Consider the following 12,772-nt stretch of genomic DNA (forward strand, 5'->3'; position numbering starts at 1 on the left):
GGGGAAATCCACGTTCAACATGAATGCATGCTGAAGTAAAAACAGTTGGGGCCGACTACACGGGTGTAGACAGTGTAGAAAGAAGTCTTTGTGTATGGGAAGTAATTCGAAGCTAAATGAGAAACCGTAAATTTGCAGTGTCAACAGAATCAACTTTTTTGTTAATCAAAAATGCAATGTTAATGAAAAAATAATAATGGAAAGACAAAGACTTGATGATGATGATGATGATGGTGGAGGAAATGATGATGATGATGATGGTGGAGGAAATGATGATGATGATGATGGTGGAGGAAATGATGATGATGATGGTGGAGGAAATGATGATGATGATGGTGGTGGAGGAAATGATGATGATGATGATAATTATTATTATTATTATTATTACAACAATAAAAATGATGATGATGGTGGTGATTGATGATGGTGATGAATGTTTTTTTGATGATTACGATATGGGATGCTAAAAATATATAAAATGATTCTAAGAGCAAAATTATGATGATAAAATAAAAATGAACAAAAATCTTTCAATTTTATTGGCTGTCAAAAGTGCAATGATAATAATAATAATGGTGCCTATGTTGATCATAATGAACATGGCATAGTAGATAGAGAGGTATCGATGGTGTTTTTGAAATTATGAATTATTCATGAATGAGACGGTAATAAAAAACGAAGCAAGTTTAACAAAAATGATTAGTGGTTATGGTAATAATCACACCATAAAAATGACGATGATGATAATGATGATTATTGTGATGATGATGATGATGATGATGATTATGATGATGATGATGATGATGATGATGATGATGATGATGATGATTATGATGATTATGATGATAATGATGATGATAACGACGACGACGATGATGATGAGGATGATGATGACATGACAATAAAAATGACAGTGATACAATTTTATAATGCATGGATGCGATTAGTTTTAACCAGACTTACATGACAGTTGGCTTTCTAAACATTTTCCAAATTGTTACATTATTGTCACAGCAGTTGTTATAATTTGAGTTTTTGTGGTACACATTGTGCCGTCAGCTGGTTCAAATACAAAAGCATTCCAATTCAAATGAACAACTTATTTCATGAATGAACGATTCTATAATATTCTATTATTTCACTTTCTCTTATATATTCTAGTTAAAACCCAAACATTTTCCATGTTTAAAATATAATGAATGTAAAAAAAACAAATTAAAAAATGCATTTAATTCATTTGAAAATAAGGGTGAACTTTCTAACTTTAAAATCACATAAAACGCTGTAACCGGGATTATGACGGAAACATGAGAGTTCTTTTTAAAATAGAAAGAGTAACAATTAAAATTATCGAGAAGATTTAATTTGATTTCATCAGATCTGAACATTGAAAATTTAGATTGAGCTGATTGCACTTCAGACGGAAGTTCATTGTTTGCTCTCCATCCAGAAGCCAAACTCGTAGCATGGGACAGGCATAAAAAAGTGCATTTCAACATACATTTTGTACACATGTGTGTTCGTGCATATCTATTGTGTAACTAAGCGATTGAAAAGTCTTCATTGAATAACTAACTCAAGAGCAAATTTATTACATAACTCGTGTGTCTATGTTTGGCTAGTTCAAAAAACTTGTGGGGCAAATTAATTATTTTTAAAATAAAAAAAAATTGTACATATTTTGACATGTCTATTTATTCGTTTTATGTCCTATTAAACCGGTCAAACATTTATACCTTCTCAAGTCCGTGTATATTCATTTTAATTAGGACGTTTTTTTGAAATATTAATTATCGATGTCGACAATAGATTTAAGTTTAATAAATTTATTTATTGAACCTTTGTGTGTCAAGTTGTAGGACTGCTTGAAGTTGTATTAATGATAAATTTTAAAGCAAGAAAGACAACTTTAATGGTTTAAGTTGAAAAGATATAAAGATATAATTAAGTATGTAAATAACACTATATGTATGTTTAAAGTAAACTAGTTTGAATTTTGATAAAAAGAATAATGCTCATTTTTAAGAAATAGTAATTATAGGAAGAGTATGATGGGCCTTTCACCTTTATAACCTTTTTTAATTTCATGATCTTTTAATGTAAAATTTTAACGTATGATAAATTTTCTCAGCAGTAGCAACCCTAATTTTGAACGGACGTATTTTAATAACAACTGTGATTGTCAACGCAAGTTAAAGTTAAACCGTGATGATGAAATGATGTTTATTTTACATTTTGATGACGACGATAATGACGATGATGATGATAATGATAATGACGTCGACAATGATGATGATAACAATGATAATAATGATGATGACGAAGACGACGACGATGATGACAGTAACAATGAAGATAATGATGATAGTGAATGTTTAGAATGGAGATATTGATGAATTTTTGATTTGTTTTCAATGAAATGTTTGTTTGTGTTTGTCGCCATCTTTTTCGCAAGTTTCATCTTCATCATTGTTATCATCATCGTCATCAAATCTAATTTTTATTTTTTAGGTAAGAAGATGATGGTATGACAATGATAATGACGATGATAATGGTTATGGTATGAATTAGGATGATGGTGATGACGAAGGTGAGAATGATGATGATGACGATGACAATAATGGTAAAAATGATAATGAATGTAATAATAAAGATCGTGTTAATCTCTGTACCAGCAGTAACTGTGATGAATAATACGTTAATATAATTAATTTATCTTTTTTATTTAATTAATTAATCTACTTGGGAAAATTTGTGATAATAAAATCTGCTCATAAATGATTACAACAAAAATGTTTGAAGCGATATTATTGTTAAAATTATTATTATTGTTATTGTTAATATTATTATTAAAATTGTGGATATATATGGGGACCCACAACCAATCTAGAAACCAGAGCTTGGCTTCAGTTTGCCGACGACACAGCCATCATTGCCAAGAGCACTGACAGTGCCCAAAAATTAATTAATCTGAACCAAGCCTGGTGCAATGCAACCGGAATGAGTATGAGGATCATGAGAAAGAAAAATGACACATACGAACAGTTTCTCCAAAGTTTAACCATCGATGATGAAGCAATACCTGACGTTGAACTTAATGGTCGTTTCGAATACCTGGGAAAAATTCACGATTTCGAAGGACGCGACTCAAGGGCGAAAAATTTGCTTGTCGATAAACTCAAACACATGTTGTCGGTTATAAACGGGTTGGACACAACGCCACAATGGAAATTGCAAACACAATATATATGTATATATATATATATATATATATATATATATATATATATATATATATATATATATATATATATATATATTGTGTATGTATGTATATTTATATCGTTTTGTGTATTATACTTACGGAGACCTTTCAAGTTAGTAATAACTTCTGGTCTCCCAGTTCTTTAAATAGATAAATAGATGACGAAATTGATGTTGATGATGTCATTATAATGATAACAGTTGCAAAGACAATGATGGTGATGATGATGAATAGGAAGGATGATGTTGAAGTAATCAAAGAAAGGACATAGCGATGAAATAGAAATGCAGTGTTAATGTTTGCAGTTTATATTTATAAGATTTTAATTAATTAATTTGTTGTATTTAAACGTGCTCCTGTTTTGTTCGTTCATTTCTGCAAGCAAAAACCGCAAAACTTGTAGTAGTTTTTAGGTTTGCATATAATTTTCTTAATGATAATAAATAGCAACCATTATTATTATTATTTTTATTTTTATCATTATTATTAACAACTTTCTCTACTTCTGTCTTTTTCTTACTTTCTCTCTCTCTCTCTCTCTCTCTCTCTCTCTCTCTCTTCTTAAATAATTCTTATTAGTATCAACACAACAAACGTGAATATTTGCTTTTCGACTTCGCATCACGACAAGAATACCTTTGCCTTCGAACTAGGTCACTGCAATAGCAAGACCAGATATCCAAACCCTTACGCTACCTCACCGACCTGTCTTATCCATACTGCGCTTATTTATACTGAAACCATTCAAGTGATGTATTCAGGAGTGTTTTTGATTATTTTAATGTAAATATAAATATTCAACAAAGTTTATCCAACGCCCCTGGTGTAAGAATAGATGCATATGTCAGGATGTGAACATAAAAAAATGGAAAACATGTGTGTAGGGTGGAATAATTAGTTTTTGTCTGAAATGTAACTGATGAAGTTGGTGTTAAGTAAAAAATTGCATGGAAAGTCATGCAGATACTACTGATGAACGAGTAGTTTACAGACTTGTTTAAGTTGACAGAGAAAGTTGATAAAGATCGGTTGGAAAGAGAAATATGTTTTCCGAATTCGAATATATTGATAGGAAAAATTATTTGTTCTGTGAAAATGAAAAAATTAATAATATACGATTAGCTAACAAAATTTTGAATTACGAAGTAACTCATTTTTACGAGTTTTGAGAAACGCTTAAAAACATCACCATTTCGAAAACATGCACATGTCTACATTTCTTGGGTTGGTGACCCGTTTAAAATTCTTTTTTAATTCACTCACAAGCTTACTTTGCATTTGGTAATGTGAATCTTATGTGAAACTAAGTTGGAAAATGATCGGAATTATATTGTAACGACCCAGATAATGTTGAAAATTTAAATCGATAATGATTTCATCAATATGATGATAATAATAATGAAAACATAATGATGATAAAAATAATACCGACGATGATGCTAGAGATGAAAATGGATGATACATGTTTGGTGATAATGCTTCTAAATTAAGACAGAGATAATAAGCAATATGAGGCTTCCGACAAGGCTTTTATGCGCAGTTTTGAGCTGAGCGTGTGCTCATCCGAGAGCTAATGTTTTCTGAATGGACAGCCATACATTTTGTTTTCATTCTGATTTGTGATAGTACACAAACAAAACTCCTTTCAATCATGACTGGTTACGTTTTCATCAATGTTATATTCATCTCTGCATTTAAAAAACATTTTTAATCGAATTCTACGTAAATATCTTTCTCGTTGCAATTCTGTCCGTAGATTTCGTTGATATTTGTACTGTACATGTTGAGTTACGTTGAGTGGAATATATACGCAACTGCAATGAACGACATCATTCCATATTCATTTCGTCTTGCCTGTTGGTCAGCCAGATACTCATGCATGTACTCCAGTCGTGGTTTTTATCAATAACAGGTGTACATTTCTATGTTTTTATGGGGTTTTCATTACCATTATATCTATATAAATGTTTTCTATGTTTGTCGTTGCATTGTGCTGTTCTGATTTTGTCTTTGTTAGTTCGTTGTTTTTCTTTTTCTAATAATAAATCTGTTACTGTCGACAAATGCGGTGAAAATTTTTATGGTTTTAATGATTTCAATGGTTTTTTAAATCTTGAAATATAATAAAAAATGTTTGATGAGTGTAATTATAACATTTTATGAGCAAAAATGCTCCTCGACATTTTAATAACCCCGTCCGATGTTTTCCTAGAGCTATCGTTGAATGTTTGTTGACTCTTTTCCAAGAAACTATTTTCTCCTAAGAATCTTTTAATTAAATTTGATCATTAAATCTTAGTTTTTTTATCTGTAAACAGTTGCCCTTCATCAATCTTAAAACTTCACTTTGCGCTCTTCAAAATAATAACCTTTCGTTTTTAGATGTTGATATATTTTGATGCATGAACCTAACAAAGGCAATATATCAGTGAGAGAGATGAGCGCGCACGCCCCGCTTTTTTGCGCTAAATATATCGTGAATCAATTATTTAGCTCAATAAATAATAACTTGTCAAAAAAAATTTATTTTTTCATTGAAATAAAATAACTGAAGCTAACAAAACAAAATATTTTTATTTTTTCGTATTTTAAGTTTTGATAAAAATTCAAAATTCTTCCAAATTGGTTGGCCTATTCATATTCACGTTTTTAATAAAAATGCGTTTTTAACATTTTAAAAATTCATCAGTTTTTCAGTCTTCAAGAAAAAAGATTATAAAAACATTGTTATCCATGGCGGTTCTCTTGAAGTCATTTGAAAGCATCTTGAAAATGCTCTGTCAGATGTCAAGAAACAATGAAATGGCTGAAGGTTGGCACGTGTATCGAACAATCGACGCCTGTGACATATATTTAATAACTTTTTTGCACGTGATTCAACGGAATGGAATTAAGGTTCATCCAGAATCAGCAATGATTTTTAAGCAAGTGGTTATTAATAACAAGAATGTTGAATATGAAACACTTAAAACAACGAAATGAACGAATATTTACTGTCTGGTCTGCTTGGAATTTTTTTGCTCAACCCACATTTCTTATTATAAATTTCCTGTTGCTACTTTCATAACAAAGGCAAGTTTAAGCAAAAGTTTTAAAATTAATTTTCTTACTAGACACTCCGATCGACACTGTTTTTATGAAGATGGTGGATGATTGAACAAGGTGGTAAATACAAAACATAATGTTAATAACAAGAGAACAAGTACAAAACTTGGTGGTGTGTATCAGCTTTGGTTATATCACATATCTCTCCCAAGAAGTATAAGTGGTGGTAACTGTAGCAGTAAGTTGCGGTAGAAGTGGTATCAGTAGTGGTAGTATTATGGTAAGTAGTAAAGTGGTCATGTACAATATTGTTGCAGTTGGGTGCTATATGTTAAACAACTGAACGTAATTGCAAAATTCAACATTTGTATATCTTGAATGATTTTAAATTTCGTAACTGAGCGTTGTTTGTGCTGAAAGATGGTATAAGTCGTTGTTTTAACGTGAACAGTAGTATTTTTGAAGGGAAAATTGACATTAAGATCCCATCAAAAAAAATGTTGACGTCCCCGTGAAAATGTTGTTTCCCACATGAGTATAGAAAAATTTTCTAAAAAATTTTTGCGAAAATTCTCACCACCGGTCATCAAATTTTGTGTAAATTTCCCCTCCCCCCGTTCAAATTTGTCTAGATCCGTATTGGCTACACTTAAATTGTTGTCGTTGAAGTTGTCGTTCCTATCGGCCCCTTCAACGACTCCATCTTCCACATCGGTCAATGCCATCACCCAACCTTTAAATCATCCATGAGGGCTGACATGTTGACTGATCTTCACTGCAGCCAATCGTTTTCTTGATTTGTTACATGATGTTTTGTCGAGGCTGTGTTTTGATGGGTCGTTTTCCGATGCTGTTGTGTGTGGTATTGTTTGGTTGGTGATGTTGTTTGGGGTGTTGTTTTGTTGTGTCAGTGAGTTTATAACCTTTTTCACATTCTTTGCTAATGCTATCTTTTTATAAAGAGTGCACAAAGCAGCATATTTTTTAAAATATGACGTGCTAAATTTTATTTAAAGAAAGTTAGAAGTTCGTAAATTTTTAATTTTGTTTTCCCAATTTTTTGTGCAGACTCATAGATTTTAATGTGTGATATAATAATAAAAAGTAGTTGCAGTTTTCTGTAGAAGTAATAGTAGTAGTAGTAGTTAGTGGTAGCAAGTAGTAGTTAGTAGTAGTAGCAAGTAGTAGTTGTAGTATGTGGATGTTGTGTTGTTTTTTGTACGTGGTCGGTCGAGTGTTATGTTGGTTTTGTTCAAATTTTTTCTTCCTTATCATTATTAGTCCTGTGGTTATGTTGAGTTTGCAGCTTTTTCGTAAGTTATGTTGTGTTTTTTTATGATGTTGTGTTTATGTTATTAAGCTGATGTTGCTGTTATTGTTTTGGTTGTCATTGCTAATGTGGTTGTTGTTATTTTCGTCGTTGTTGTTTATCTTTCGTACAGTTCTAGAAATGTTGAATCGGTTTTTGGTAGGTTAGTTGAGCAGCAGTATTTATCAATGTCAAGTTTTCAATTATCAATAGTTTTTAAGCGCTCAAAAAAATTGTACGTCTTTGTTGGCATTTTTGCTGGTGACGCTACTTGTGCAGCCTGAGGAATGTTTGCAAATTTTACATTTTTCATGTAAAAGAATGAATTAAATAAATTTAATACCAACATATGTGAAAAAAAATTTGTAAGCGTGAATGGTTTAGAAAACACAATCTATCAACATACATCATTGATACTAAAGTTTCACGGAAGTAGAATTCATGCGGTTATGATCGTTGGCAACATTGCTTCGGTTAATTTACTTTGTCGGCATCTTGTTGACTCGTCAACTGAAAAATGCTGATGCATGTCGTATCGGTGGAGGAAATTAAATAAAATTCTTCCACCGAATCATCTTGTCAAACACTTTCATTCAATTAATTCTAGCACAAGATACCAAGATTCCTAAAAAAGACCATCCAATCTATTTTTGTTCATTTTGGTCCTGCTTAATAGCAATTAGATTTAACATCTTCATAAGCTTTTTGATTTATTATATTCCTAAAAATTATTTTTTTTCTGAAGTTATTTTTTTTGTAAAAAATTTAAAGTTCGTTTGCAAATGCAAAACTTTTAATTAGTTCTAAAAATGTTTTTTTTAATGAAATTTTATTCTTAAAAGAATTTTAAAATTTTTGACTAATTAGTAAAATCGAAATTAATAATATCTGTTAAAATGCAGCTTGGCAATTAATGAAGATGTTGAAAAACTATTGAAAAGTTGTAAAACAATTGAAATGTTGATAGGAAAGTTGAAATGTTGACGAACAGATAGATTGTTGAGGAATATTAGAAATGTTGTAAGATAGCGAGCGAGGGTTGGGCAACGTAATTCAAAATGAATATCATCGTCTCTGGAGGATCTGGTGACGTAAATGGGGAGAAAACATTTTTTTGTGGTGGTGTTGGTTAAATAATTGTACTGTGGTTTTCCTGATGTTTGGAAAGCATGTTTGCTCCAACGATCAGTTTAATGGTAGATTTGATGGTCATACGTGGGTTATGCATGATAAACGTATATAAAACTTGAAATCAACTCGAAATCAGGATGCGAAAAATGGCGAAAAAGTCATGTTGAATTTGAGTTTTTTTAGTTTGTATTTTATATTATGTTTAATTGTGATTTGTAAAATTTAAAATAAAACATCTCTTGTAATGTCTATTTGTGGTTTTTTTTCGAAATGTGGTTTGGATTTCTGTAGTTTTGTGATTCGCATCACTAACCTTACCGTTGACTTTATTTAATGAATCAATGTTGTTATTAACTTTTTATTAATAATAGTAATTTTTTTTTAAACAAAAATAATAAGAAAAAAAGAACACATTTACTAAATGAACTGAAAGATAAAATATGATCGGCAAATGAAATAAGTTTTCAGATTTTTTGAAATTCAACATAATTCTCAATCTGTTTCAAAGTTCCTCTTACAAGCTGAAGAAGCGTAGTTCAACTCTTTTTACGTATCCAATGCAGAAACAATTGTAAATGTTTTGTGACAGCACTGCAGGAAAGTTTGTTTATACCTTTATTGCTAATGTTCAAAATTTGTTGACTATTTAAACACAACAATACTTTCAATAACACGCACGCACCAGTGGACTATTAAAGTATGTAATTAATTTTCCATACAAACAGCATATGACATGCAACAACAATTTTTCTTTGAGAGGTTTATCGTTCATATATTCGTGAATATTTTTGTGGCTTCGCACTCTGGTTTAAGATAATAATATTTTTCCTTATTTTTCCACAATTTAATTATTTCGGTTAAACACTTTTGAAAGTTTTTCTGTTGTCTGCCTTACACTAAATAATTAACTTTACAACTTTACAAAATAATCTAGTGATTATCGTATAACTGAAAAGTGGACAATTAAGAATGGTCTAGCACAAGGAAATATCAAATCGCGATATAAATAGTGCAGTGTGGTGCAGAAATGTTCTTTCGCTCAGTTATATTTTCATTAGCTGCAAGGTGTTCCATGTTTATTTAATCTTCGTGCTCGTTCGGGCGAAAAATTTGAAGTGTCCATAACTTTGATTTATTGGGAATTTTATCACGTGACAAAATACAATTTCTACTTTTTAAATATTTTTCTCATATGAATAGTTTTGTTTAAAAATGTTAAATTTAGATTTTATTTATATTTAATTTTTTTATTTTGTTAGAGTGATGTTTGCATTATGTTTTCTTTTCAACTACACCAAACTCACAAATCATTTCCATTCAAGAAACCATGTATAACGAACAAAAATAGTTTGCAAAAGATTCATTTGAATATAAAGAGTGATTTTAAAAAATGAGAAAAATATCAAATGCCGAAACAACCCAGAATAATTTTAAAAAAGTGACCTTAAAAATTTTTTTACGAACACGTCTAGGGGACAATATAATTTTCAAGAAAATCACACTCAACGTTACTGAGTGTTATTTGCTTGAGGTGTCGTGTCATTTTGTTGCAGTTGACTCAAAAAGTTTTCACAATTTGTATGTACGACCAATTATGCCCTCTGCCCTACATTATATTCCATCATTTATGGCGTTAAAATTTGATTTTCGAACAAAATAAATAGTCACTTTTAAACTTATAATATCCAAAAATTGTATGTAATAAAATTTGTTGTTAAATACATTTTAACTACTATCTTTCTTTTTTGCAAAAACGAATTTTATAAAGCACTATCTTATACAAGAACAAACATGATTTGTGTCATTAATTTCTCAATAATTTCTAGCGTTCAAAAAATTTACTTCTATTAAAAATCAAATAAAAAACAGTTTATTTACTTTTGAGCAACGTTATAAACAGAGATCAATTTGTTAGCGAGTTTGCCATATACATTGCAACATTAATGACGTTAAATAACTGCTATTAGGTGGAAAGATTTTGTGTTTGACTGACATCTTAAATTCAACCCAAATTTTTTCAAACGATTTTTAGAACATAATTATTTGTTAAGTGTTCATCGTTAAATGTACGAACAGCTGTGCGTTATCATCATCTTCAAACTCGCCTTTTTTCTCATCAGTTCTTACATTCAATGTCATCATTATTTTACTAATTATAATAATCATTGTTTTGTCTAATGACTATCATCATCATAGTCTTAATTATTCATCATAATCATCTTTCTCATCACCACTTTCATCGTCCTTCTCATCATCACCATTCTCATCATCACTAACTTCATCACCACCAACATCATCTTATCACCATTCTTATCATCAACCCAACAAAATAGATTCCTTCACGGGCGGATCGGGTGATTGGATCAGATTCAACCTGAACCTGACGCACGTGTTCGACATTGAGCTGAGGGACAAAGGCAGGTACGGGTTCGTCCTCCCCCTCAAATTTGTTCATCCCGTGGCCGAAGAAGCCTGGCTCATTTTCCAAGTTCTCACCTCCAACATCCTCAAAAATATCAATCTGGAAAGTCGGAAGTATTATAAGACCGTCCAAAAACAAGTGGCCAGAGTCAAATGTTTCGCAGCTGATTTTAATGAAACTCTATTGCAAACGACTGATTTTTCAAGTGTTTCCATCGCAACAAATTTCCCGTCGATAGCAACAACGTTAACCAATGCAAAAATGTTGTTGACGATGTTGATTATACTAAACTTATTTTTTCCTTGATTAACAAATTTATGTAAAAATAATGTTGTGTTAAGTAGTGCAAATTTAATATGCCTATAATAACTTTTGTATGACTTAGAGTATAGTATAGTTTACCGCCTTTACTTTAATTTCAAGTTTAGAGAACTTTAAAAAAAATTTTGTTTCTACATATGTTTGGAATGAGGTAGCTATTGCTTGGAATGATGATTATTTTTAAATATTTGGTGAATATTCCATTTGAATGTAACTGAAGGGCTAAACGAACATATTTTATTGTAGGCTATCCCTATAGCACGTTTTTAGTAATAGATTTTGTTTTTTAATATGAATAAAAAACTCTTTAATATCTACTTGAACATAACTCTGCAAATCAATGTTAAAATAAATAACAACTCCTACACACACAGTATGTTAAGCCTAAGTAACACACGCATTACGAAACATATAACATAAAAATCCATATATATATATATATATATATATATATATATATATATAATGATGACAATGTATATATATGTGCGATTACAAGTGATGATATATATATATATCATCACTTGTTAATATATATTTATATATATATATATATATATATATATAGAGAGAGAGAGAGAGAGAGAGAGAGAATTTAACATATAACATACATAACATATAACATATATAACATAATAACATAATTTTGTATACATTAATATATTCTGTATATATATATGTGTATGCCTAAATATGATCAGGGCTACGTGACACCAGCCCGACATATCATCGAACACTCTAAATTACGCACTTGACACCACATCCTACAAGTGTCAAAACTATTTCAAATGACTCAAGGAAAAATTAATTCTACAACTTCACTGGTGTGATTGTGTACATTTTTTTGCTCATGATGGGATTTGTTATCATTCTCATCTTCAATCTCAGCCCCATAAAAAAAATATTAGTAATGAAGCCAAACGACAAAGACTTTAACTACCAACAAACGCTTATTTCAACAACAACATTACATTATTTGTGATGCCATCTCTTGAATATGGCTAAAACCTTTTTAAATAATTTTGACTCAATGGTGCTTTTGAAAGAAATTGTGAAAAAATTGTGAGAGGTAAGAAAAAAAAGTCAACTTCCTTTAAATCTTCACCTTTTCCTATAGAAAATCATTGAAAATCATTAATAATTTTGCGAGCAATTATATCAAAGTCAATTTTTATTTTTGTGCAATGTATAAAACGAACGTCAATTTATTACCTAAGCGGTTACCTTAAAGTTATTCTTGCGGTTTAGACACTTGCGTTTGAACATTTAATTTGCCATA

At 30.5% G+C, this 12,772-nt stretch overlaps 1 protein-coding gene across 1 annotated transcript in view; it reads left to right on the forward strand.

Moving 5' to 3' along the window:
- HELRODRAFT_110111 (hypothetical protein) overlaps positions 1 to 11,813 on the forward strand; it is a 37,132-nt gene extending 25,319 nt beyond the window's left edge. The window contains exon 10 of the mRNA XM_009015226.1: positions 11,084 to 11,813. Within this exon, the coding sequence (XP_009013474.1) occupies positions 11,084 to 11,478 (395 nt within the window). The 3' untranslated portion in view covers positions 11,479 to 11,813. The remainder of the gene's footprint in view (positions 1 to 11,083) is intronic.
- Positions 11,814 to 12,772: the final 959 nt, after the last annotated feature.

Source organism: Helobdella robusta (genome assembly GCF_000326865.2).
Source record: "Helobdella robusta unplaced genomic scaffold HELROscaffold_15, whole genome shotgun sequence".
NCBI lineage: Eukaryota > Metazoa > Annelida > Clitellata > Rhynchobdellida > Glossiphoniidae > Helobdella > Helobdella robusta.